The sequence below is a fragment of the Gorilla gorilla genome, chromosome 23, assembly GCF_029281585.2.
Source record: "Gorilla gorilla gorilla isolate KB3781 chromosome 23, NHGRI_mGorGor1-v2.1_pri, whole genome shotgun sequence".
NCBI classification, from domain to species: Eukaryota; Metazoa; Chordata; class Mammalia; order Primates; family Hominidae; genus Gorilla; species Gorilla gorilla.
Window position 1 is genome coordinate 16,099,544 of NC_086018.1, and position 27,486 is coordinate 16,127,029.

General features: G+C 46.6%; 1 protein-coding gene and 1 long non-coding RNA gene across 6 annotated transcripts; one reads left to right on the top strand and one right to left on the bottom strand.

The window, feature by feature from the left end:
* The first annotated feature begins 127 nt into the window (after window positions 1-127).
* PEX26 (peroxisomal biogenesis factor 26) lies at window positions 128-26,841 on the top strand. 5 transcript variants are annotated; one of them, XM_055374896.2, is made up of 6 exons: window positions 128-2,519; window positions 2,768-3,078; window positions 4,346-4,486; window positions 7,933-8,228; window positions 9,603-9,749; window positions 25,199-26,841. In XM_055374896.2, the coding sequence occupies exons 2-6, from the start codon at window positions 2,849-2,851 to the stop codon at window positions 25,207-25,209; spliced, it is 825 nt and encodes a 274-aa protein (XP_055230871.1). In that variant the 5' UTR covers window positions 128-2,519; window positions 2,768-2,848; the 3' UTR covers window positions 25,210-26,841. The 5 variants fall into 5 exon arrangements, with proteins under 5 accessions (XP_055230871.1, XP_018874138.1, XP_055230875.1 ...); XM_019018593.4 differs by lacking the exon at window positions 25,199-26,841 and adding an exon at window positions 12,462-12,950; XM_063704924.1 differs by having other exon boundaries at window positions 2,399-2,599.
* LOC129529558 (uncharacterized) lies at window positions 16,086-21,611 on the bottom strand. Its single transcript, XR_008675108.2, has 2 exons — window positions 18,091-21,611; window positions 16,086-17,778 (listed from the first exon to the last, which is right to left on the bottom strand). It is a non-coding gene; the product is annotated as an uncharacterized lncRNA (long non-coding RNA).
* Window positions 26,842-27,486: the final 645 nt, after the last annotated feature.

Genomic DNA, 27,486 nt, shown 5'->3' on the forward strand with positions numbered 1-27,486 from the left:
CAACCCCAAGTTCCAGAGCCTAGGTAGGGCTAGGGAAGGGGTTGTAACGAGGATACTGGCATCTCAGGTGCTCTGCCAGTTTTCCCAAAATAAAACAATTCAAACAATACAAATATTAATATGGGCCTGGCCTTATACATCTGAAAGGACTGTCCTTATTTCCACTGTGTTTTTTGTCTCAAAGGTGAGGAAATGACAGGAGAAGAGATGATTTCAAAGGCTGTCCCATGAGCTCCAACTTAGAGACAGAAGTTTGGCTAAGTAAAGACAATACGCATTTATGTTCCCCCAGAGGGAATGAATTCGCTTCTGTTTAGGATTTCTGTGTCTTCGCTTGAGAAAGTCTAGGTACTTGTAGACATAGAGGAGACGATGTGTCCCACTGGATGTGTGTTGAGGAATCCATTTGTGGGCATAATAGTGCTAAACAGTGGTTACATACGGACTGATATGAAGCCCGGGAATAGTTGAAAATTGGGTGAATCAGAAATGGAATACAATCATATTTTTATATGGTTTCTAGCTCTCCTCTCTCCTGCCTTAAATATCTTGACCTCATTCTGGCTGTCTCACTACTAAATAGGCAAATTTACTTTTAGCAAGGCTGCTTCTTTTAAGACTGTGCGTCCATCTCCTGGACAAATTTGGAATAGCAAGAAATTTGTTAGGCATTAAGGAAAGGGACTTTTCCAGGCAGCAGCCGCTTAGAGCTGGCCGCTTCTGAGAATGTTCGTCTTCCCAGGCCTGGCTCACATTTTCAGTGCTTAACGCGCATGGCGCTTTATGCGCAATATTACTTAATTCTTCCCTCAGCCATTGGGAGCTAAGGACGAACTGTTATCCCAATTTTACAGGTGAGGAAATCAGAGCTTATTTAAATAAATTGCCGAGGTCACACAACTAGTAAGCGACAAAATCTCAGTCAAACCGAGGCTCTTTTGGTTCAAAGATGTGTATTGAGCTCTGCTCTGCTCTGCAGGGACAGAACTAAGTATGTTTGCTATTCAGGGGATACACAGTCATTCCATGAGCAAGTTACACAATGTAAGATAAGGACATTGTGAAAAACAAAACCATACCGTACATAATGCACTTTATAGTAAAGTACTGGGAACAGAGTATTTGGTAAATTGTAACTATAATAATAATTTTAAACAGATCCACAAATCACACTTATTATTATATTCTGTTTCACCCGGGCTTTGCCAAGCTTCCCACATTTGTACTAGATCCTCTTGGCTTTAGTTTCTCCCCAGTTCTCTACCCTTTGAATTCACTCCAAAGCTTCCCTAGAATCTTTGCTCTCCTAGAAATTAGATTAAACAGGCACCTGCTCACATCATACATCCCCTGCCCTTGTCACCAGACATGCACACATCCATCTTCTGGGATTTCCGTTCTCTTGCGGAAAAGTCTGCATGGGAAGCTGAGGCAGAACCAAGTCCACCAGACTCCGAGGAAAGAGAAGTTTGGACCCTGTAACCAGATAGAAGTGAAGCCAGGACTTCATTTATTCCACAAATACTTTTTGACTACCTATAGATGACAGGCACTGTTCAAGGCATTGAGGTTCCCACAGTGAACAAAAGAGACAAAAACGTCTGCCTTTGTGAGTTTATATCATAGTGGAAGGAAATAGACAATAAAAATAAGTAAAATATAGACATTGGTATGTAGATGGTGATAAATGATAAGGAGAAATATAAAGACAGATCGGAAGTGACAACAGTGGGGAGGTGGAATTGGTATCTGCATTTAACGTTGTTTTCTAACAGCAAATTCAGGGTGGGGCAGAGAGCAGTGAGAAAATGAGGCCCTTATGCTCAGCGCCCCCAACCCCGCCTCGGTGGGGTCACTATTCATTTTGGAACATTGCCCTTGGGACCAGCATATTCTCAGTGGTCCTTGTGAAGGTTTCCACCCTAAGTCCCTCATCCTCACCAGGCAATATTCATTCCCCTACAGCAAACTCCGGAGGCAACGCGGAGAAAGTGTGAATCAATTCAAGACTAAGGTTGCCAAAATGTTTGATCAGCTCTGCGTCAGCCGTGACATTACATTACATTACATTACATTACATTACATTACATTACATTACATTACATTACATTACATTACATTACATTACAGATCCCCTGATCGCCACCGTCGCAGAAGCTCTGAATTAAAAGCGTGCATGTAGCTGCACACCCATTGCTGGCACTTCTTCCGTTAGCCTCCGCTGGAACTGGTTAGTGAGGACCCCTCCATTTCACAAGACAGCTTCGGTTTTGCTTTGTTTTGACTTCCGCACCCCGAAGCTGTAGCACCAGTTTGTTTTCTCACGGCACAGGGCGGCTTCCGGGGCGCGGCGTGCTGGGGGTTGTAGTGCGCGCTCTCCCTCCTACTTCCATTACAGAAGGCGATGGGCCGAGAGCTGAGGAACTACAACTCCTAGAGTACCCCGCGCCGCTGGGACGCCGCGCGGCTGCGGGGCTGGGCGAGCGCAAAGATGTCCGCGCCCGCTGCCGGGAGGCGAGGTGAGTCTTTGATCGTAACCAGGAGCCCGGAGCTGAGGCAGTTCCTGCACGTGTCGCGGGGCCGGAGAAGCTAGGGCCAGGTATTCCAGGGATGCAAGAATCCTGCAAATCTGACGTGTAAACTGCTTCCCCAGCCTCCAGGCGAGCCCAGCTTTTGCCTCAGATAGGCCCCTTCCTTTTCCTTCTCGGGGAATCGACCTCGGGAAGGGGTGTGGGCAAAGAGATGAGGACTCTCCCTCTTCGCCCAGGCCAACTCGGGATATCCCGGAGCTTCTGGGGAGGCGGTCACTCCGACGTCTGAGGACCTGGGCCTTGGACCCGGACTCGTTATGAAGAGCGATTCCTCGACCTCTGCAGCCCCCCTCAGGGGGCTCGGGGGACCCCTGCGCAGCAGCGAGCCGGTGCGCGCCGTCCCGGCCCGGGCGCCGGCCGTGGACCTTCTGGAGGAGGCGGCCGACCTCCTGGTGGTGCACCTGGACTTCCGGGCGGCGCTGGAGACCTGCGAGCGGGCCTGGCAGAGTCTGGCCAACCACGCCGTGGCAGAGGAACCCGCGGGCACGTACGTGCTGGGCTCGGAAATGAACCGATTTCCGGGCTCTCTTGTGGTGGGGCTCAAGGTCTCAGGAGTTCTGTCCTTCCCAGATTGCCCACAAGGAGCTTTACACCTCGCTTTCATCAGTGGTTTGTCTCCGAGAGGGTGGTCGCTCATCGTGTGCCCATTCTACAGAGAAGGGCAGTCGTGTAACAAAAACTTAGTGGGGAACCCACAGCCAATTATTTGCTCCTTGTTCCAAGGTAGAATGACATGATGGGAAGCCTGAATGTGTATTAAGTGCTAAGTTCTGTCAGTAAGCAGGTGGTAAAAGTCCTCTCCCAGGTACCTCCGCCCTCCCCGCCCCGCCCAAGGTTGTTTATTCCTGACCTTGGCTGATGATGGGGAATGGGGGTCATGGCAGGAGCAGTGTTCTGGTCCAATTAGAGGACTGGATTAAAGAATTAATTCAGGGCCGGGAGCTGGGGCTTACGCCTGTAATCCCAGCACTTTGGGAGGCCGAGGCAGGAGGATTGCTTGAGCCCAGGAGTTCGAGACCAGCCTGGGTAACATAATGAGCCCTCTTCTCTACCAAAAAGAAGAAAAAGAAAAGAATCCGGAGAAAAAAACCTTGGGCTTGCATTGCCCTTTCTAATGCCACCAGCCTCGTCTGGCAGGTGAGGGAGTCATTTCTTTGCATTGTAAAGTTGGGTTAGGCCACGCTAGGGAGGTGGTAGGTAGAATATCTAAAGTTGACCGCAGAGAAGGATGATCTGGAGAGCCCTGGCTGTGTTTTAGGGGACTGGGTGGGAGCTCATTTCAGTGAATGCAGAAGGCTTTGCTTCTGGGTGTCTGGAGGAACCTTACTAGGTGGTGCCTTTTAGCCAGCTGTGGAGTCTATACCTCCACTCAGCCAGAAACCTTGCTCCAAGCCCATTTGTTCACAGAGCAAACTCTTAGTTCCAGCTCTCTTTTCACCCACACACCGGTGCTGTGTGTTATTTCCCCCTCAGGATTACCCTTCCTCTTCATTTAAATCTGATTTCACCTGGATACAAAGATGAACGTTGAACAACAGCTGACTTGCCTCTTGAAAGAGGGTTACAGGAACTTTTAGTTCCTGGGGGAAAGGGCAGCCCATGAGACCAATTGTGAAGCCCATCTAAATACTAACAGGGATGAGAGAGATGATGGCTGCTGAGTTGGGAGCTGGAGAGGAACAGTCCCAAGGTGGAGGTGGGAATGGAAATGGAGGGGAACCACTTCTAACTGAAATTGGTTTTTCTGCTGACAGCTCATTGGAGGTGAAGTGCTCCCTGTGTGTTGTGGGGATCCAGGCCCTGGCAGAAATGGATCGGTGGCAAGAAGTCCTCTCCTGGGTCCTTCAGTATTACCAGGTCCCTGAAAAGCTACCCCCCAAAGTCCTGGAGCTGTGGTAAGTCTTCTTTGCTGACTCATCAGATCGGTTCAGAAACGAGAGGATTTTCGTCTCCTCTCCTAAATACCTACTCTTTTCCCCTTCCCTACTATTGCCCTCCAGATCGGATTCTTTCCCTTCACTTTTTTTTCCCCAGACTTCCATACATAGCAATAAAGAATAAGGGGGAGGAATTTAGGAGTAGAATAGATATAAAGAAGGGAGGGAACAGGGAATAGGAGCGACGTGGGATGACAGAGTGGACAGAGCTGAAAGAGCAGCTTGCTACGTCCTAGGAATTCCTAATTCTTAAAAAAAAAATTTTGTTTTGTTTTGCTTTGTTTTGTTTTTTGAGACGGAGTCTCGCCCTGTCACCCAGGTTGGAGTGCAGTGGCACGATCTCTGCTCACTGCAAGCTCCACCTCCCGGGTTCACACCATTCTCCTGCCTCAGCCTCCCGAGTAGCTGGGACTACAGGCGCCTGCCACCACGCCCAGCTAATTTTTTTGTATTTTAAGTAGAGACGGGGTTTTACCGTGTTAGGCAGGATGGTCTCAATCTCCTGACCTCGTGATCCACCTGCCTCGGCCTCCCAAAGTGCTGGGATTACAGACGTGAGCCACCGCCCCTGGCCAAAAAATAACAAAGTTTTTAAAATTGACACTTGTACATATTTATCGGGTAAATTAGACATTTCAATATATGCTGTGTATATGTTGTATAATGATCAAGTCAGGGTAGTTAGCATATCCATCACCTCATGCATTTATCATTTGTTTGTGACAGGAACATTCAAAAGCCTCTCTTCCAGCTATTTTATAATATACAATACCTTACTGTTAACCATAACCACCCTACCGTGCAATAGAACACCACAACTTATTCCTCCTATCCCACCGTAACTTTGTACCCATTGACAAACCTCTTTCCGTCTTCCTTTTCTTCCTTCCTTTCCCAGTCTCTGGTAACCACTGTTCTACCGTCTGCTTCTATGATATCAACTTTTTTTTTTTTAAAAAGATTCACATGAGTGAAATCATGTAGTATTTATCTTTCTCTGCCTGGCTTATTTCACTTAACATGATGTCCCCCGGGTCCACCTGTGTTGTCATGAATGACAAGATTTCATTCTTTTTTATGGCTATATAGTATTCCATTATATATATATATGCGTGTGTGTATATATATACACATATATATGTGTGTGTGTATATATATACACATATATAAACACATATATACACATATATACATATATGTACACATATATATATACACAGACACACGCGCACACACACACACACACACACATCCATTCATCTGTTGTTGGACACTTAGGTTGATTCCATATCTTGGCTGTTGTGAATAGTGCTGCATTAAACAGGGGAGATAATGGATTGCTAGATCATGTGGTAGTTCTATTTTTATTTTTTTCACCTGGCCATTCTTAAGTTTATTTTGATGACATCCGGTGACAGTTCCCTGTACCTAGAAGAAGGCGTTGGGACTCTTGATGTTGGAGTGTGGTTTGTGCTGAAGACACAGGACCTGGTAGGGCAGCAGGAACTTGATCTTGGAATTGTGGAACTGCTTGACTGTCGGCTGGTGGCAGTACCAGAAGCGGGACTTGGCACAACTTGCTTAGGTGCAGAGATTCGCTGGCAGTAGAGGGGCAGCATGTGGCATTTGGGGGTGGGCAGGCAGCAAATACTCTCTCAGTGTGCCCCAGGCCTTCATGGCATTCACTCACCACTTGCCACCACTTACAAAAAGGAAGTGCCGTCTTTCCTATTTTGAATTTTTTAAAGGAACCTGCATTCTGTTTTCCATAATGGCTGTACTAATTTACAGTCCCACCAACAGTGTGTAAGTGCTGCCTTTCTCCACATCCTCACCCGCACCAACACTCGTTTTCTTTTGTCTTTTTGATAAGAGCTGTTCTAACTGGAGCGAGGTAGTGTCTCATTGTGGTTTTGATTGGCATTTCCCTGATGATTAGTAGTGTTGAGCATTTTTTCATATACCTGTTGGCCATGGTACGTCGTCTTCTGAGAAATGTCTATTGAGGTCTTTTTCCCTTTTGAATCAGGTTTTTTTTTTTTTTTTTCTGCTGTTAAGTTCCTGATATATTCTGGATATTAACGCTTTGTCAGATGGATAGTTTGCAAATATTTTCTCCCATTCTGTAGGTTGTTTCTTCACTCTTAATTGCTTCCTTTGCTGTGCAGAAGTTTTTAGTTTGATGTAATTTCATTTGTCCATTTTTGCTTTTGTTACCAGTGCTTTTAAGGTCTTACTGAAAAAACACTTGCTCAGCCCAGTGTTGTGAGGCATTTCTCCTATGCTTTCTTCTAGTAGTTTCATGGTTTTGGATTTTACATTTAAGTCTTGAATCCATTTTGAGTTAATTTTTGTATGTGGGGAAAGGTAGGGGTCTGGTCTCCTGCATATGGATATCCGATTTTCCCAGCACCATTTATTAAAGAGACTGTCTTTTCCCCTGTGTGTGTTCTTGGCACCTTTGTTGAAAATCAGTTGGCTGTAGGTGCATGAATTTATTTCTGGGCTCTCTGTTCTGTTCTATTTTGTCTGTTTTTATGCCATACCGTGCTGTTGTGGTTACTGTTATAGCTTTGTGTAGTATGGTTTGAAGTCAGGTAATATGATACCTCCAGCTTTGTTCTTTTTGCTCACAACTGCTTTAGCCATTTGGGGTCTTTTGTGGTTCCATACGAATTTCAGGATTGTTTTTTCTGTTTCTGAAGAATGCCATTGGTGTTTTGATAGAGATTGCATTAAATCTGTAAATTGCTTTGGGTATTTTAATAATATTCTTCCAATTTGTGAATGAACACGGGATATCTTTCCATTTTTTGTGTGTCCCCTTCAACTTCTTTCATCAATGTTTTATAGTTTTCAGTGTAGAGATCTTTTGCCAGCTTGGTTTAATTTATTCCTAGGTATCTTATTTTTTTGGTAGCTATTGTAAATGGAATTGTTTTCTTGATCTCTTTTCCAATGGTTCACTGTCACGTATAGAAACGCTGTTTTTTGTACCTTGATTTTTGTATCCCACAACTTTACTGAATCCGTTTATTAGTTCTGTCTGCAAACAGGGATAACTTGACTTCCTCCTTTCCAATTTGGATACCTTTTATTTCTTTCTGTTGCCCGATTGCTCTGGCTATGACCTCCAGTACTATGTTGAATAAAAACGGTCAAAGTAGGCATCTTTGTCTTGCTCCTGATCTTAGAGGAAAGGCTTTCAGCTTTTCCCATTGATTATGCTGTTAGTGATGGGTGTGTCGTGGGGAATTCCCATGAGCATCATCATTTCATCGGAAAGGGCTCAAGGACACAGTGAGGAGGGGCTGGATAGGAGAAGCATAGTGGTCATGGGAAATGAACCAATCATTGAGCACTGACTCTTCTTTTGTTGGGATTGGGTTTTTTGGGGACTGCAGCATTCTTTTATACAGCAAAATGCAAGAGCCTGGAGCTGTGCTGGATGTGGTGGGTGCCTGGCTCCAAGACCCAGCCAATCAAAACCTTCCAGAATATGGAGCCTTGGCAGAATTTCACGTGCAGCGGGTGCTGCTGCCTCTGGGCTGCTTATCGGAGGCTGAGGAGCTAGTGGTGGGCTCTGCAGTCTTTGGTGAGGAGCGGCGACTGGATGTACTTCAGGCCATTCACACAGCGAGGCAGCAGCAGAAACAGGAACACTCAGGCTCTGAGGAGGCCCAGAAGCCAAACCAGGAAGGTAGGACATTATCCCTCTGTGACCTCCGTAAAGTGGACTTGCGGGCTTGCACTGTACCTCGGGGTCTGTCGTGAAACTCCTGGGAGCTTAGAAGCAGTTCTTTGTATGAATAACTCTTGAGTCACAGAATAGGAGGCCTGTTGATTTGCTTAACAAAGTGAAGGCCAGACCCTCTGAAGTTGGCAGTGGAAGGAGAATCTCCACATGGGAAGGTGTTGCTGGGTCTTGGGACCTTGACTTGTCTTTTGAAAGTCATTTTCCCATTGGAGTCCTCTGATGAGGTCTCTTGCTTCCACCATACTGGTCTGGGTGGGATGTCCTTCCTCCTTTAAATGCTGGCCCCAATACAGACACAGCTGAGATCTGCTGGGATAGCCAAAGGAATATAAGAAACTAATTTGCAGACCCTTTCCCTGGTCGCTGAATCTTTTCCGCCCTTTTCCTTGAGTGATGATCTAGTCTAGTTGTGAATACTTCCAAGGACAGAAAGTCACCATCTCTCTCTCTTTTTTTTTTTTTTTTTTTTTGAGATGGAGTCTCGCTCTGTCGCCCAAGCGGGAATGCAGTGATGCGATCTCAGCTCACTGCAAGCTGCACCTCCCAGGTTCACGCCATTCTCCTGCCTCAGCCTCCTGAGTAGCTGGGACTACAGGTGCCCGCCACCACGCCTGGCTAATTTTTGTATTTTTAGTAGAGACGGGGTTTCACCGTGTTAGCCAGGATGGTCTCGATCTCCTGACCTCGTGATCTGGCTGCCTTGGCCTCCCAAAGTGCTGGGATTACTGGCATGAGCCACTGCGCCTGGCCTGAAAGGTTCTGAAAGGTTTTAAAAAACTTTTACAAAGATGCATTCAATATAGTAAATAATATATAGTCAAAATAAGTAATAAACACGAGGAAAACAGTTTATATTCATGAGATTTGCAAGAGTATGTGCAGTTAAGGAATGAAGGCTTTAGCCAATACTTAATACCCTTTTACTAAGCTCTTTTTTTTTTTTTTGAGACGGAGTTTTGCTCTTGTTGCCCAAGCTGGAGTGCAATGGCACGATCTTGGCTCACTGCAGCCTCCACCTCCCAGATTCAAGTGATTCTCGTGCCTCAGCCTCCCCAGTAGCTGGGACTACAGGCGCACACCACCACACCTGGCTAATTTTTGTATTTTTAGTAGAGACGGGGTTTCACCATGTTAGCCAGGATGGTCTCGATCTCCTGACCTTGTGATCCACCTGCCTCAGCCTCCCAAAGTGCTGGGATTACAGGCATGAGCCACCGCGCCTGGCCTGCTCAGGTCTTAGAAGCAAGCACAGAGGTCGGGGTCAGGGAAGCTGATTCCCATGACATCCCTGAAGCTGTGCTCTGTCTCCCTGGCCAGGCTCTGTCTCCCACAAGTTCCTGTCACTACCGATGTTGGTTCGCCAGCTTTGGGACTCTGCGGTGAGCCACTTCTTTTCTCTGCCCTTCAAAAAGAGTCTCCTGGCTGCCTTGATCCTCTGTCTCCTGGTGGTGAGGTTTGATCCAGGTAAGAGGTGGAGACTCTCCCCTGTCCTTCCTGGGAAGGGGTTGTTGCCAGGGCTGGGCCTGTGGGAATGGGTGTTTGTCAGAGTCCTACTGGGGAGGGAGTCTCTCCTATGACATTTCCCCTGAGTCTGTTCCACAAGGAGGATTTGCTAGACTGGGCATGAGCCAGCCCCACCCATAAGGAGAGGCCAGTCCTGGAGTCTATGAGAGCAGCTGGGAGAAAGTCCACTTGGCCCTGCTGACTCCTGAACATGGACTGAGTCATAGTCCTCCACTTTTTCTAGGGCTGAACTCTGACTAGAACCTCAGAATTTAAAAAAACTTCCTCTTGGCCAGGCACGGTGGCTCATGCCTGTAATCCCAGCACTTTGGGAGGCCAAGGCAGGCAGATCACAAGGTCAGGAAATCGAGACCAGCCTGGCCAACATGGTAAAGCCCCATCTCTACTAAAGATACAAAAAAAATTAGCCAGGTGTAGTGGCACATGCCTGTAGTCCCAGCTACTTGGGAGGTTGAGGCAGGAGAATAGCTTGAACCCGGGAGGCGGAGGTTGCAGTGAGCCAAGATCGCACTGCTGCACTCCAGCCTGGGCAATAGAGCAAGACTCTGTCTCAAAACAAAAAACAAAAAACAAAAAAACTTCCGCTCATCAGAATATCTACAAAAGTGTTAATTCAAGTATTAATGTCTAATGAAGTGTTAATTCAAAGCAAGTTGTAAATGAAAAACTCATACATTTTAGAAAATGTGGAAAATAGGCCGGACATGGTGGCTCATGCCTGTAATTCCAGCACTTTGGGAGGCCGAGGCGGGTGGATCACCTGAGGTCAGGAGTTCGAGAACAGCCTGGCCAACATGGTGAAACCCCGTCTCTACTAAAAGTACAAAAATTAGCCAGGTGTGGTGGTGCGTGCCTGTAATCCCAGCAACTGGGGAGGCTGAGGCAGGGAGCATTGCTTGAACCCAGGAGGCAGAGGTTGCAGTGAGCCAAGATTGCGCTGTTGCCCTCTGGCCTGGGCTACAAGAGCGAAACTCTGTCTCAAAAAAGAAAAAAAAATGTGGAAAATAGAGAAAAGTATAAAGAAGGGCATAGAAATCTGCTACTCTGCTGTGCTTTCAGTCTTTTTCTGTGGATATAGAGATTGTAGGCAGTTACATGTCACACATATGCTTTCAAGCATGGCCTTAAATCGCTAACTATTCCAGTTCACAGGAATGCCCCTAAGTAATTTAACAACCCCTATTATTGAACATTTGGGTGATTATTCTGTTTTCTGCCTCGCTGTGAAGAAGGAATGAGCTCCCTAAGTGATATTTGGGAACAACCCCAGTTATTTCCTGAGGATTGACCCCTCAGGTGCATGAACCCAAACTTGGCACTCGCTCTTTTAGATTTTTTTGTGTTACTCAGTGTGAGTTATGTTCTAATCTCTACTCTTCTCATGAATTTAGACTTAGAATATGATTAAATAAGTTTCAAAATTTAAGAGGAAATCAGAAACCCTTATACTGGTCCCTTCAAATGGTTTGTCTATTTTGAGAAGTGCCATTTGTTAACTTAGTCTTTATATTCTCCCTGTTTCCCTATTTCTCTTTCTCTTATTCAGTGAGCTTTTAAAAAATATTTATTTATTTATTTTTATTTTTATTTTATTTTATTTATTTAGTTTTTGATACTGGGTCTTTCTCTGTTGCCCAGGCTGGAGTGCACTGGCGTGATCTTGGCTCACTGCAACCTCTGCCTCCTAGGCTCAAGCGATGTCCTCTCCTCAGCCTCCCAAGTAACTGGGACTACAGGCATGTGCCTCCATGCCCGGCTAATTTTTTATTTTTATTTTTGAGACAGAGTCTTGCTCTGTTGCCCCGGTTGCAGTGGCGTGATCTCGGCTTACTGCAACCTCTGCCTCCTGGGTTCAAGCGATTCTCCTGCCTCAGTATCCCAAGTAGCTGGGATTACAGGCACACACTACCATGCCCAGCTACATTTTGTATTTTTAGTAGAGACGGGGTTTTGCCATGTTTGCCAGGCTGGTCTCCAACTTCTGGCCTTAAGTGATCCTCTCACCTCAGCCTCCCACAGTGCTGGGATTATAGGCACAAGCCATCATGCCCGGCCAGCGAGGTTTCCTTCACATAGCTCAGAGTTGTCCTTCTAACCCGTCTGCTGAACACTGAGCAGGGATCCCCTGTGGACGACTCTGTTTGCTTTACAAAGAAGTCACAAGTTAGCTCTCGGAATGCTCAGTATCATCAGCGTTCATCCCTGGCCACCTCCTGACTGATACAGATTTAGAAACTCTTTATGATTCTTTATGGTTCCGGTAAGCCCTTTAGTCTCGTAAACCCTGGTCTCCTAGTGGGGATGGCATGAGGACATTTGAGCCTGCTCTTTCCAAGGCTGCTTCAGAAGGGCCTGGCCCAGTGGCCCTGACCCTCAGCAGCAGGCCCGACTCATTGGAGTGATGATGGTGGGGGAGGAGAACCTGCACCTGCAGGCTGAGGATCGCATGAGCCCCAGAGATTGAGGCTGCAGTGAGCTGAACACAGACTGCACTGTACTCTAGCCTAGGTGACAGAGCGAGACCCTGTCTCTAAAAAAAACAAAACAAAACCAACTATGTGTAATTGGTAGTGGAGTCTCCCAGGGTGGGAGATGGCAGAGTGACAGGTGAGAGGGGTGGGACGTTCACTGTAGTCTCCCTCTGCCCTGCAGCTTCCCCTTCCTCCCTGCCCTTCCTCTACAAGCTGACCCAGCTCTTCCGCTGGATCCGGAAGGCTGCATTTTCTCGCCTCTACCAGCTCCGCATCCGTGACTGAGGGTCCCTGTGCACCACAGCCTCTCTGCTCCTCACGTCCGTGGCCACAGAAGCAGAGCGATAGAGCGACACATCCACAGGTGCCCCTGGGGAAATGGGACCAGCCTAATCTCGCGGAGTGCACTGTGTCTTGCTGCCTGGGTGCCCTCTCCTTTGCACCCTACTTCAGCTGGGCGCGGTAGATGATGTGGAAACAAAGCGGGACCAGCAGGCACAGCACCTCTAGAACAGTGCCCCGGATGACCAGAGGCCCCTTGAAAAGGAGGGGTTTGGGGACAGGGACTGTGTCCATGAAACATTCCATCTTCTTGGTGAAGGCAGGGGGTTGGTTCTTCAGGTCAGGATGTTAAGGGAGCTGGAAGTTCAGAAAAAGCCTGGTGAAGTGACCCTTGGCCTTTCACTTCTTGAGAAACATACTTCTTTGCTGGGCATGGTGACTCACGCCTGTAATCCCAGCACTTTGGGAGGGTGAGGTGGGTGGATCACTTGTGGCCAGGAGTTCAAAACCTGCCTGGCCAGCATGGTGAAACCCCATCTCTACTAAAAATACAAAAATTAGCCAGATGTGGTGCACGCCTATAGTCCTAGCTACTTGGGAGGCTGAGGCACGAGAATCACTTGAGCCAGGGAGGCAAAAGTTGCAGTGAGCTGAGATTGTGCTACCGCACTCTCTCAAAACAAACAAAAAAACATGCCCCACAGGACAGTACCTTAATTAGCTAGAGTAGATCTGAGAGGGCCTCTTCTTGCCTGCGCTGTGCTCCCCAGAGCTGATCTAATTCTGTATCAATAGGCTGTTCCCATGGTCTTGCCATGCGCTTGAAGCTGCGGGAGCCTTCTCACTGTTCAGGCTGGGGTGTGGTTTTCAGAACCACCAGGTTGACTACTGAAAACCAAGTGAGCCTTACAGCTCTTATCGCTGGGTAAAGTTATCTTGCCTGGTGCCTCTTGGTCTTCAGCTCAATTTTCCAGGTTGTCCTGGCCAAGCCTTGCTCTGTTATGCTCAGTGCCTCTGCCCACTCTTTCCCCACCAGCCCCTCCCTCCCGCCCTGCAAACTTGTCCATTGGCTGTTTCACCAGGTTCTGCCTGTATCCTTGCCTCCTTGGTATACACCATTGCAGGTTCTTCCCTTTCTGTGTCCCATTGTCCTAGTTATGTTCTGTTGTTTGTGTAATGCCCAAATTTTTCTGCTCGTGTGGCCTTGAAAAGTAGGCCAGCCTCAGAGGCTGCTGAGCTGAAAATGGAACTGAGTAATCAGGTGAGCTGGAAGGGATGTGGGGGGCGGGGCAGAGGGGAGACATGGGTTTTGAAGGCAGTGAACAATAAAACCTTAGGGAGGTGGCACCGAGGCCTTAGCATTTGAGGAGCTGAAATGTTTCAGTGTTGTTTTCTCACCAGCCACAAGCATCTTATGAGTTTCTGTGCAAGGAAGCGTACAGCACTGCTGTGCTGTCAGGATGAAGAAGGGCTTTCTGCAGGGGCTGACCTTTCTCTACCCAGAGGCCAAGCAGGCTGCCCTGCACTGTGTCCTTGGTTGGTGTTGATGCCCAAAATAGAGAAGGTGCTTGCTAGCTTTTCCTTGGTACATTTTCAGGGGTTGCAAGGCAACAAGTTTTCTTTTGTTTTTTTTTTGTTGTTGTTGTTTTTGTTTTTTTGAGATGGAGTCTCGCTCTGTCACCCAGGCTGGAGTGCAGTGGCGTGATCTCAGCTCACTGCAAGCTCCGCCTCCTGGGTTCATGCCATTCTCCTGCCTCAGCCTCCCGAGTAGCTGGGACTACAGGCGCCCGCCACCTCGCCTGGCTAATATTTTTGTATTTTTAGTAGAGTTGGGGTTTCACCGTGTTAGCCGGGATGGTCTCGATCTCCTGACCTTGTGATCCACCCACCTCGGCCTCCCAAAGTGCTGGGATTACAGGTGTGAGCCATCGCGCCTGGCCAACTTTTCTTTAGAAAAATGAGTAAACTGGGTAAACTTCACAGGCCCCTTAGAATTAAATCCTTAGGGCATGGTTCAAGTCTGTAGGAAGCAAATCTATACTTTTTTATATGGGCTTTTAAGTAGAGCTTAGAACCCTGGGGGGAGAAAAGCAGTCAGGTGAGGTTTGAGATTCCTTCTATAGAATGATTTCTTAAAATGAAAATCTGGGCCCACTTACTACCCTAGATAAAACGCTTCAATGGCTTCCCATGGCTCACTGGATAACATCTAAATTCTTCATGGAATTGAAGGCCCCTATGTGCTAGTTTTGGCTAACATCTCCCCTTTGATGTGGGGCCCCTGTTGATTATACGTGCGGCCTTCCAGCTGCCCACCATCACAGCTACAGCTCGCTCCCCTTGGCCTCTGTGCCTTGGCTCGCACTGTTCCTACTGAAGGCCTAGCACCTGCTCTTGGCCTGGTGAGCCCCTCCACCTTCCAGGCTTACTCAAAGAATTCTTTCTGCCCCTCCCTGTGTCCCGGGACCTGTTTCATATCGCTTCTGTGGTCGTGACCCCATGGTCTTGTAATTGTGAACTTCTTTGCTGCCCCTTCGAAGCTGGAGAGTGCTTGTTGCAGATGCATCCAAGAGGGGTAATTGCGTCTCAACAGTGGATTTGCTGGTTGTTTCTACAGGGTTCTGAAGCATGCAACATAGAACAGATACCTTTAAATTTAGGGGCGCTAAGGAAAGCAGGAATCAGTAATCCTCTTCTGTGGTCAGATGGGAGGGTGGGGGAGAGGGGTGGAATGGAGAGGAAACAGGCTATTGTTGGCCAGCCCTGGGTGGAGGTGGGTGCAAGCAGGACAGATAGTGCCTGGGGGTGGGGGCGGAGGGTTTGCCTCTAGAAAGGGGCTAGAAGGGATGAGGAAATAGTTCATAGCTTCATGCAGGTGATCCCTATTCTGCGTGTATGTGTTTGCACATGAGTGTATGTAGACCATAGACCATTAAAAAATATGGAATTCAAAAGTTACAAAAAGGGTATTCTTGGAAAAGAAAGTTGTTTTTTTTTTTTCAGTCTTGCTATGTTGCCCAGGCTGGACCTGAACTCCTGGGCTTGAGCAAGTCTCCCCCTCAGCCTCTGGAGTAGCTGGGCCTACAGTGTATGCTGCCACACCCAGCTAATAAAATCTTTCTACTCCCGCTCTCTATTCCCCAGTTTCTTGCCCAGAGGCAAGCCTTACCAGTCTGTTTATCCCTCCAGATACAGTCTCTGATAGTAAACTTTTCTTTCTCTTACACAAATGATAGTAGTCACATACACTACACACACTGTGCCACATTTAAAAAGAAAAAAAACTCTCGGCTGGGCGCGGTGGCCCATGCCTGTAATCCCAGCACTTTGGGAGGCCAAGGTGGGTGAATCACCTGAAGTCAGGAGTTCGAGATCAGCATGGCCAACATGGTGAAACCCCATCTCTACTAAAAATACAAAAAAAAATGAGCCGGGCATGGTGGTGGGTACCTGTAATCCCAGCTACTCAGGAGGCTGAGGCAGGAGAATCACTTGAACCCGGGAGGCAAGGGTTGCGGTGAGCTGAGATCGCGCCATTGCACTCCCACCTGGGCAACAAAGAGTGAAACTTGGTCTCAGAAACGAAACAAAACACAAAAACCTTTCTCAGTCCCAGCATATGTGGAGCAGCCTCATTCTTCATAGCTGTGTGTCATTCCGTTGCGTGATGGGGTCACAGAGCACAGACCTGGTGCCCTTTTCCTTTTTAATATGTGGAAACCCCTCCATGCTTTCCAAAGCCTACAAGTACAGCAGCCCCAAGTTTAGGGTGAACAGCAGTGGTCAGAGCTCTTTACTATTACTTTTGGGCAAACGCAAGCCAGGCTGGCAACCACCACTGCCGCTGAGGGGAGATACAAGCAGGCCAGTTCACACTCTGGACATTCAGTTTCTTTCTATATCTAGAAGGTGGCCTCTGCTATCCACTTAAAGCAGCCCAAGGAACTGTCAGAAAGAGAAAGTGATGACATGAACCGCGAGTAGGGCACCTCCCTGTGCCGTCGTCTGCTTTCCTCCCTCCCAGCCTCCCTGTGCCGTCCTCTGCCTTCCTCCCTCCCAGCACGGAAAAGCCGTGGGGCCGATGGACTTTGGCCTCGCACCCACAGATGGGGCCTGTGGGAATTCTACTGATTTACTCTCTGGCCTAGTCAAGCAACCCACCCACAGCCTGGCCAAGGTCGGCCTCACCGCCCTGGCCTAGCACCTTTGGAAACTGAATACATGGAGTGTTAACCAGAAAAATGTCTGGCCCTTTTGCCTCGCTGCCTCTGGAAACCTCAGTGTTTCGGGCTGGTAGGAAGCTACAGGACAGACAGTGGGCACGGTGCCTAGCAGCCTGTCGCGCCCCCGCCCGCCTCTGCATTCCTCCAGCGGTGGTGTACGGATCCAGACGTTGTTTGCCACCTCTAGGCCTCTTGATAAAACAGCAAATATTTTTCTTGTCTTAAAGCAATGCATGTATATTTTAGAAAATATTAATTGCATAGAAGGAAATACAGGACTCGTGATCCCACCACTCAGAAATAATTACTATTAATACGGTTGATTTTCTTTCAGCTTTTTCCCCCCAATTAATTAATTAATTCTTTTTTTTCCTGCAACTCTTGCTTCACAGACTTTTTTTTTTTTTTAACGCCCAGCTTGGCATGGTGGCTCACGCCTATAATCCCAGCACTTTGGGAGGCCAGAGTGGGAGGATTGCTTGAGCCTAGGAGTTCAAAGCTAGCCTGGGCAACCTAGTGGGACCCCATTTCTTTTTTTTGGGGGGGGGGTGGGTTATAAAAGCCCTTTTATAAAGCCAATTTTAAACAAGAAAAAAACAAAAAGTTTACAAAAGAAAAAAAGATACAGAAAAAGAATAACTTGCTTCATATGTCCCAAAAAGAGAAAAAAATAAACGGGACGATGCCAACATGCTCAACAATAAAGGGTTCTTTTTCTTACTTTTTAAATACAAAATACAAGCAAAGGATACACATACTTAAAACAGAGCTCAGGAGCAGACACGCAGTCCTGGGAACCCTTCAATAAGAGCAAAGCAGGAGTTTGTTTTTTCTTTGTGCAGATACATACAGAGACTGGGATATGTAAAAATTAAGTATCACAAAAGACCATCACACGATTCTACCAATGCATGTTGCATCTATAATTCACGAACATGGTCAACAAAATCATGTTCACTTCAACCCCATTTCATTTAAATTAAAGAAAAAAACCTGGCCGGGCGCCGTGGCTCACGTCTGTAATCCCAGCACCTTGGGAATTCGAGGCAGGTGGATCACGAGGTCAGGAGATCGAGACCATCCTGGCTAACACGGTGAAATCCCATCTCTACTAAAAAAATACAAAAAATTAGCCAGGCGTGGTGGCGGGCGCCTGTAGCCCCAGCTACTCGGGAGGCTGAGGCAGAAGAATGGTGTGAACCCAGGAGGCGGAGCTTGCAGTGAGCCTAGATTGCGCCACTGCACTCCAGCCTGGGGGACAGAGCAAGACTCCGTCTCAAAAAAAAAAAAAAAAAAAGAAAAAACCTTTTAAATAAAGTGGTTACATTCTAACTTTAACTTCCTTAGTACCATGCTGCAGGTTTCAGCACTGTTAAGGTATTGCAAGAATGCCCAACCCTCTGGTGTCTGATTGTGTATCTAGCAACATTGCAGTATGCAGAAAAGAGATGCCCCGGGTACGACCCCATTTCTATTAAAAATAAATGTAAACACCCAACCCTCTTGGCAGCCCATGCACTTGAGAACCTGTAGAAAATGGCAGTGTGCAACCAGCATGGCTGCGAGCTCAGTGTCTTCACTAGAGAGAGAGGAGGTGGTTAGGAAAGGGCAGGCGGGAAGGGGCCATGTTGGCCGGACAACTGCAGGTGAAGATGGGATTGTGAAGTACAGTCCAAGGCCCACTCACCAAGGGCTGGATCCAAATATGTGGGGTTGGGATTCTGTGACCTACTTCCAATTTTAATATTGACCTGAGCTCATATTTAGCTCTACATGTTTCCCAGCTCATATTTTTCAACAGCCCCTTTAAAACTTTTAGCATCCTCTTGTCACTTTTGTACTATCCAAGGTGGGACGGACAGGTGTCAGATAATAGCAGAGACTTGGTGAAGAAATGAAAGCATTTTTGTAGAAGTGTGTCATCTCAGAAAAAAAGCCTTTTTTTTTTTTTGAGATGGAGTCTCGCTCTGTCACCCAGGCTGGAATGCAGTGGCGTGATCTCAGCTCACTGCAAGCTCCACCTCCCGGGTTCATGCCATTCTCCTGCCTCAGCCTCCCGAGTGGCTGGGACTACAGGTGCCCGCCACCACGCCTGGCTAATTTTTTTGTATTTTTAGTAGAGACTGGGTTTCACGGTGTTAGCCAGGATGGTCTCGATCTCCTGACCTCGTGATCCGCCTCCCACAGTGCTGGGATTACAGACGTGAGCCACAGCACCTGGAGAGAAAAAAGCTTCTTTGGCGACGACCTCGACATAATTTACATGGAGAAGTTTCTTAGGTGGAAAACCGATTTGTATGGTCCTCAGAATGTAACCTACAGGTTCTTGCCCTCAGAAAAATGCATGCGTACTTTTATGTCACAGGCTTATTTTCCAAATGCAGTAGAGGGCCATCCCTTCTTTGGCTTCTTGCCTTGTCTCTGACCCCACTGACTGCCCCTTTTCTGCCTCCATAGCTAGTTTCTTGTTTTCCATTGGCTTTTTCTTTTTTTTTTTTGAGATGGAATCTTGCTCTTGTCACCTAGGCTGGAGTGCAGTGGTGCGATCTCGGCTCACTGCACCCTCCTCCTGGGTTCAAGCCAGCGAGGTAGATATTATCATTTTAGAGACAGCAAAACAGACTCAGAGGGGCTAATGTGCCCAGTGCCCCACCGCTTTTAAATGGTAGAGCTGGGATTTGAATCTAGGCATACAGGTACCAGGATTTCTGTTCTTATCTCCCCCATAGCACCTGGAATGAGGCCATCCATGTAAGAGGCCAAGTAATAAAGATTTGTTGAATGAACTTGGATTTTGGCCTTAGGAATTAGGGAAGGAAGAAATAGAAGCAGCAAGAGTTGGTGAGCAATAAGACCCGCACCAGGGCTGAAGGGTGGAGGTGGGGCAGGGGAGGGCTCTGTGCTTTGGCATCTGTTTAGTAGTATCGTCACCCAGCTCCCTCCAGAGAAAGAGCAGGAGGTGTTCTTCTCAGATGTACCAGCAATGACAAAGCCTGGCGGGTGTCCTCCTGGGTAGGTATAAATACAAGCTGGTAGTTTCATTGGATGACTCACACAGATAAGCCATGCTCTTGCTTACCAGTGGACTTAGCTGGGTCCCAAAGAATGGGCTGCTTTCTCTGGAAAGCTGGGGAGCTGGTAAAATTTTTTGGTCGCCCCACCAGAGACATCCTACCCATTCCCAGTCCCTCTGTGGGCTCTGACATCTCTGTCCGGTGGGCACCCCCTGCTCTGGAACATTCTGCGAATGCTTCCCACTCCCCTTTTAGTACTTGTTTGTGTTCTGTCCTGTTCCTGGATTTCATGGTCTCCATAGTGACAAGTGCTTGTTTTCAGAGGTGCTAAAGACAATGGCTAAAAGATGTGCTCTATTAATCCTCCCAGGAAACATTTTTGCAAAAGCCTTTTTTTTTTTTTTTTTTGAGAAACAAGGCCTAACCCCAATGGAGTAATTTGCTGCGTAAATGAGCGACATCGTGGGATTGCGGTTAAGAGTGTGGGTCCTGGACCCATAATGCCCAAGTTTGTATCTTTTTTTTTTTTTTTGAGACAGAGTCTCACTCTGTCGTCCAAGCTGGAGGGCAGTGGCATGATCTCGACACACTGCAACATCCACTTCCTAGGTTCAAGCGATTCTCTTGCCTCAGCCTTCTGAGTAGCTGGAACTACAGGCACACACTACCACGCCTGGCTAATTTTTGAATTTTTAGTAGAGACGGGGTTTTACCATGTTGGCCAGGCTGGTCTTGAACTCTTGACCTCAAGTGATCTGCATGCCTCACCTCCCAAAGTGTTGGGAATACAGGCATGAGCCACCACACCCGGCCTGAGTTTGTATTTTGACTCACCTGCTTTGACCTTCAAATAATCTTTCCTGTGCCTCAGTTACTTCATAGGTCTGTTGTGAGGATTAAATGGTGCTAATCCATGTAAAACACTGAAAAGGTGCATAGCATGTAGTGAGCAGGTGCTAGTTATTATTACTGTTGCTCTTAATTAAGTGAGATAAGGAGGGGAGAGTTGGAGTGGTAGAACCCAGCATCTTGTGAACATCACACCACAGAAAAGGCAGCGCTTCTGATTCCTGTTCTTAGCCTAGGAACTAGGCTTTGCAAATGGCTCTGAATTTTTTTTTTTTTTTTGAGATGGAGTCTCGCTCTGTTGCCCAGGCTGGAGTGCAGTGGCGCGATCTCAGCTCACTGCAAGCTCTGCCTCCCAGGTTCATGCCATTCTTCTGCCTCAGCCTCCTGATTAGCTGGGACTACAGGCGCCCGCCACCACACCCGGCTAATTTTTTGTATTTTTAGTAGAGATGGGGTTTCACCGTGTTAGTCAGGATGGTCTCGATCTCCTGACCTTGTGATCTGCCCACCTCGGCCTCCCAAAGTGCTGGGATTACAGGCGTGAGCCACCGCGCCCGGCTGGCTCTGATTTCTTAAAGTGCTAAGCCTTTTTATATATTCATTTCAGACCATGTTTAATTTTCTAAATATGCAATACATTCATAGGGTTTTTGAAAAGGCTTGAAAAAGTCTAGTGTGAAAGCAGTCTGTATTAGTCCATTTTCACACTGCTTTAGAGAAGTACCAGAGACTGGGTAATTGTTGAAGAAAAGAGGTTTAACTGACTCACAGTTCTGCATGGCTGTGAGGCCTCAGGAAACAAGCAGTCATAGTGGAAGGCAAAGGGGAAGCAAGGCACATCTTACATGGCAGCAGCAGAGAGAGTGAGGGGGGATGCCACACTTTAAAACCATCAGAACTTGTGAGAACTGACTCACTATCACAAGAACAACAGGGGAGAAACTGTTCCTGTGATCCAGTCACCTCCCACCAGGTCCCTCCTCCGACGTGGGGATTACAGTTTGAGATGAGATTTGAGTGGGGACACAGAGCCAAACCATATCACCTCCCATCTCTTCATTTAGCAAGTTCACCTACCCCAATGGCAGCCATGGCCGTTAGTTGTTTTTTGTTTTTTTTTTTTCTTTTTTTTTGAGACAGAGCCTCACTCTGTCGCCTAGGCTGGAGTGCAGGGGTGTGATCTCGGCTCACTGCAAGCTCCGCCTTCCAGGTTCATGCCATTCTCCTGCCTCAGCCTCCCAAGTGGCTGGGACTACAGGCTCCTGCCACCACGCCTGGCTAATTTTTTGTATTTTTAGTAGAGACGGGGTTTCACCGTGTTAGCCAGGATGGTCTCGATCTCCTGACCTCGTGATCCACCTGCCTCGGTCTCCCAAAGTGCTGGGATTACAGGCGTGAGCCACCATGCCCGGCCATGGCCATTAGTTTTAAATTTACTCTTCCAGAGGTTTTTTCCACCAATACAAAACCAGTATGGATATAGATCCTAGTTTCTTCTCTTTTTTATAAAAAAAAAACTGTAGTATATTATGTACTCTGTTTTATTCCTTCCTTTTTTTTTTCTTATAAAAAATACAGAGATGGGGTCTTACTACACTGACCAGGCTGGTGTTGAACTTGCCTCAAGTGATCCTCCCATCTTGACCTCCCAAAGTGCTGGGATTATAGGCATAAGCCACCACACCCAGATGATTTTTTTATTTTTCAAAGAAGTGGCATGATTTTGATGACAATAAAGGACAATATGTAATTAATGGTAATTATAATACAGCCTTCTAGAGGCCAGGTGCAGTGGCCCATGCCCGTAATCCCACCGCTTTGGGTGGCCAAGGCAGGTGGATCATGAGGCCAGGAGTTTGAGACCAGCCTGGCCAACATGATGAAACCCCATCTCTTCAAAAAATCTAAAAATTAGCTGGGTGTGGTGGCGTGCACCTGTAATCTCAGCTACTTGGGAGGCTGAGGCACAAGAATCACTTGAACCCAGGAGGCGGAGGTTGCAGTGGGCCGAGATCGAGCCACTGCACTCCAGCCTGGGCGACAGAGCGAGACTCTGTCTCACACATACACACACAAAAAAAGTATAAATATATAGCTTTCTAGATATAGGATTGGACTGGTTTTGGTTCTGGCTCTGTTACTAATTTGCCCTATAACTTTGCGTAAGTCATTTAATCTCGGGTCCAATTTTTCTCACCTCCAAGATGGGGACAAAAATTACCTTCCTTGGCTGGGTGCGGTGGCTCATGCCTGCAATCCCAGCACTTCGGGAGGCCAAGACCAGCCTGGCCAACATGATGAAACCCCACCTCTACTAAAAATACAAAAATTAGCTGGGTGTGATGGTGCACACCTTTAATCCCAGCTACTCAGGAGGAGGCTGAGGCAGGAGAATCTCTGGAACCTGGGAGGCAGAGGTTGCAGTGAGCTGAGATCCTGCCACTGCACTCCAGTCTGGGCAACAGAGTGAGATTCTGTCTCAAAAAAAAGAAAAAAGAAAAAAAAATTACCTCCCTCATTTTCTTTATAATATTATTTGCAAAATGAGTAAAAGTCTATAAGAAAAACTTTGAAAAGTATTAAGTAATACACATGTGTATGTGTGTGTGTATACATATATATAATATATATACACGTATGCAATGGAGTAATGAAAATACTATATAATATAAAATGGATTAAAACTATTTAAAATAGATGCATGAAATGGCTCAATAGATATTGATGTTTGCATATAGGCACATTTAGTTGGATTAAGTTAGATTTAAATGGTCCAGTAGAGAACTGTGCATACAATTACATAGCCAACCACAAATCAACCCTTTCTCTGGGCTATCTAAAATAATCAGGTACTAGACCAAAAAATGACATGCTGTCTGCCTTACCTTTTAGTGATGATTTGTAGGAAGAGGAAGGTAGGGGCTGGTGAGTGGAAAAGTAGTAGAGTTTGTGAGGGAATGTTCTGTATGTCTGAAGACAAAGTCTGGAGATTGGTGGGCCAGAAGGTGTGAATCTACTCTGAAGGACAGGCAAGAGTCCAGCCCAGGGAAAAAGGTGCAGATGGGTAGGATTTGGGTGGGTACTTGAATTAAAAAAATGAATTTGTGAGGCAATATTGCTGGAGTCAAAACCAAAAAATCAAATTGACCAGGGCGAAAAATAGCCTGGGGCCTAGCATGGCTCTGCTGCCACGTGGGATGACTGGACCTCTTCTTTCCAGGCTCGTGTTAACAGTCCATACTACTTATGGTATACGTGAAATGCTTTCTATTCATTCAAGCAACCTTACTAAAGACACCCCATGAAAATAAAAGTCTATATCTTCCCTTCAATATACATTCATATGTGCTTATTATAAGCATATATCTACCACTTTGAGTTTGGCATTCTTTTTCATTTAATATTATTACCTATTCAGCTTCCAACATTATCACTTCCTTACTACACACATTTGTTTCCTAGGACTGCTGTTAACAAATTGCCACAAATGTATGGCTTAAAACAACAGAAATTTATTATCTCACAGCTCTGAAGGCCAGAAGTCAGCCAAAGCCTCTGCCTCTGAAGGCTGTAGGCAAGATTCCTTCCTTGTGTCTTCCAGCTTCTGCTGGCTCTAAGTGTTCCCTGGCCTGCGACAGCATCACTCCAATCCCTGCCTCAGTCTTCGCTTGACCTTCTTCGTACCTCTGTATCTTCTCTGCCAAGGATGCATGTCACTGAATTTAAGAGCCACCCTAATCCAGGATGATCTCATCTTGAGGTCCTCAATTTACATCAAGATCCTTATTCCAAATAATGTCACATTCTGAGATTTTAGGCAAACATATCTTTGGGGGGCCAAAATTCAATCCCCTAATCCATGTTAGTAACCATGCAGTGTTCCTTCTTATTTCTATGTTGACCTTTTCAGCTCTTTCTATTTATTGTTATTATTTTTGAGATGGAGTTTCAATCTTGTTGCCCAGGCTGGAGTGCAATGGTGCAATCTTGGCTCACGGCAACCTCCGCCTCCCAGGTTCAAGCAATTCTCCTGCCTCAGCCTCCTAAGTAGCTGGTATGACAGGCATGCACCACCATGCCCAGCTAATTTTATATTTTTAGTAGAGGCAGGATTTCACTGGGTTGGCCAGGCTGGTCTCAAACTCCTGATCTCAGGTGATCTGCCCTCCTCAGCCTCCCAAAGTGCTGGGATTACAGGCGTGAGCCAGCATGCCTGGCCAGCTCTTTCTAACTAAAAAATAATAATAATAATAATAAAAATAAAAGATGATACTTGCAAAATACCTCAAGGGTACCTCATTTACCTCAAATATACCTCATGGTCCAAAAGTATTTAGTCAGCAACGTACCATTATAGAAAAACACATAGCTTGTGGCTCCAACTTTAAAACCAGAATAACCAAGTGAAAAGTCAGTACAGATTCTCACTTCTACTTAAAAAATCAAGGGTACACATTGGGAATTGAACAGCTATGTTTTTTCTTCTTTCTAGAGATGTGACATACATATTTTCTGGTCAGTAATATTCTACCAATGGTATTAATTCAAAGCAGGTAGATGACCAGCGATGCTGTTTACTACTTCCTACGCATGCTGAGATAGATGAGTGGGACACCATCTCAGTAGGAAAGAGTTTGACAGGAAGAAGAAATTGCAGAGTCCCTGCCTGTCCCAGAGAACCTAACAAACTGATCTATATGGAAAGGATTTTCAGCAAACATGCACAAACACAGTTAATATGCTGGAAGAAGAGGATAGCTTTTAGTCTATTTCCAGCACACGGCCTGCACTCACTGGTACCCCATACAACAGGAATGAACGCCGACTTAGCATTTTTGCCTTCACAGCGCTAGCAACTAAAAGGCTCACAGATACTCTGATCTTTAAGCAGATAATCATGGAATTCTCAACATCATATCCACTAGGTTAGGCTGAGGGTTCATCTATAAAAGTATTTTTCCAAAAATAATGCTTAAAAGAGACTTCTAGAAACAGTGGGACTGTATCAGGATCAACAGAAGACTTCTTGACCCAAAGATTCAAATATAAAACTAGGAATTGATTTTCACATGTAGTTTTTAGGTAAAGGATATCTCTTTCAGTTGATTCCTACAGCCAAGACTAGCTTTGATCCTGGGAGATTCAGAAACCTCAAGATGGGTAGCTGGCTTGAGTAACATCCTAGATAACAGTCCCAGTCAAAAACCCCATTGAGGTTGAAGGACTGGAAACTGACCTGTGTGAAAAAGAGCTATCAGTGCAGGAAAAGACTCATGCTGATTTTGACCTTCCTCTGGCCCTTTGCCCTCAACTGCTTGGTGGGGAGTAGCGAGGAGAAGGAGCATGTGGCACCCTCATTGGAGGCTGGAGCGCTGCTGTAGAAAGTGATCTCTTACTCATACTTCAAGACACAGCCTAAGTATGACCACCTGTATGGACCCTTCCCTAATGCCCAGGATCAAGAAAAGAATGTGGCCACTTTCCAAGGCTCAGAGTAGCTGTGCAATGACCTGTGTCAAAACCCGATCCAGAGCAGCAGTGATGAAATCACCCTCTCCTTTAAGACCTGGCATTACAATGGCCTCATCCTGCATGTGGGCAAGTCAGCTCTCTGATGGATGGTGCAATTTCCTTGGTCATTAACCTGAGGTCTGGGGCCTTTAAAGCTATTGAGGAGCCAGTGAATGGAGAATTCGACAATGCCTGGCATGATTGAGGGTGACACATCACGGCAGATGATGGCTGAGGAGACGTTGCCCAGAAGTCTCATCTTAGGTGGTTGAGTAAGAAGTTTGTGAAGCAGGTGGTGGGTGAGATGGAGTGGGTAGACATTCAGGTATGGAGATGTCAGTGTCTAACTTTCTTCTAGTCTTTGCAATTTCACAAGGAAAATCACTAAAATGTGCGTCTCCTCATTTAAAAGAAAAAAAAGTTCATGCCAAAGCTGCTGGGACAAAGAGGACTCATGATAGTGGGTTATTCCACACTGTTGACACACCGAATGTATGCTGGCAGAAGGGCCTCAGGTGGAATGCTGGGCATGGGTTTGCCCCACAGCAGTCTGATTCAAAAGCACCTGAGAGATGGGAGGAGTACCAGGGTTACTAAACACAAGAAGGTGTTTCAGGAGAAACATGTCAAGCCATTTGTTTTTGACCCTTAATACTTAACATGAATGATGAGTTGCAGAACAGTCAGTCTTTCCAAGATGTATTGTTCTATCCTCAATAGCTGCAGCCTCTCCAAGCCAGTGGGCTGGTGACATCCAGGATGATCCTATTCCTTGCCTGGAGGTGGGATCTAGTGCCACAGCTTGTTCGGGGAAGCTGGCATAGAAGATGATTTGCTCAACAAAGTCACCGCTAAACTATCGCTTAGGTCTAGTCCCCGGCCTATGGCACCAAGTACTCCTGGTAGTACTTGTACACAGAATTCCTCTATAATAACCAGAACATGTCATCCATGGTAATGTCTACTACATATCCAACCACAGCATCAAATTCTGTCTGATGAAGGGCACCAGCCCCTTCATCTTTATCATGCCTAATATTGTGAAGGCCACGTGCTAAATCCAGCAATCCGCTCCAGTAGGTGTCCTTCAGGATACTTTTCTGTCAAGTAAATACATTTATTAAAAATAGGCATGTAGCCGGGCGCAGTGGCTCACACCTGTAATCGCAGTACTTTAGGAGGCTGAGGCGGGCGAATCACGAGGTCAGGAGTTCGAGACCAGCCTGGCCAACACGGTGAAACCCCATCTCTACTAAAAATACAAAAAATTAGCTGGGCGTGGTGGCGTGTGCCTGTAATCCCAGATACTCAGGAGGCTGAGGCAGGA

Excerpts from the sequence above, each read along its gene's own strand:
- PEX26 (XM_019018593.4), top strand. The coding sequence starts at position 2,849 with ATGAAGAGCGATTCCTCGACCTCTGCAGCCCCCCTCAGGGGGCTCGGG. Across the intron at positions 4,487-7,932 it reads CCCAAAGTCCTGGAGCTGTG|CATTCTTTTATACAGCAAAA; the intron begins GTAAGTCTTCTT and ends TGGGGACTGCAG. Across the intron at positions 8,229-9,602 it reads CCAGAAGCCAAACCAGGAAG|GCTCTGTCTCCCACAAGTTC; the intron begins GTAGGACATTAT and ends CTCCCTGGCCAG.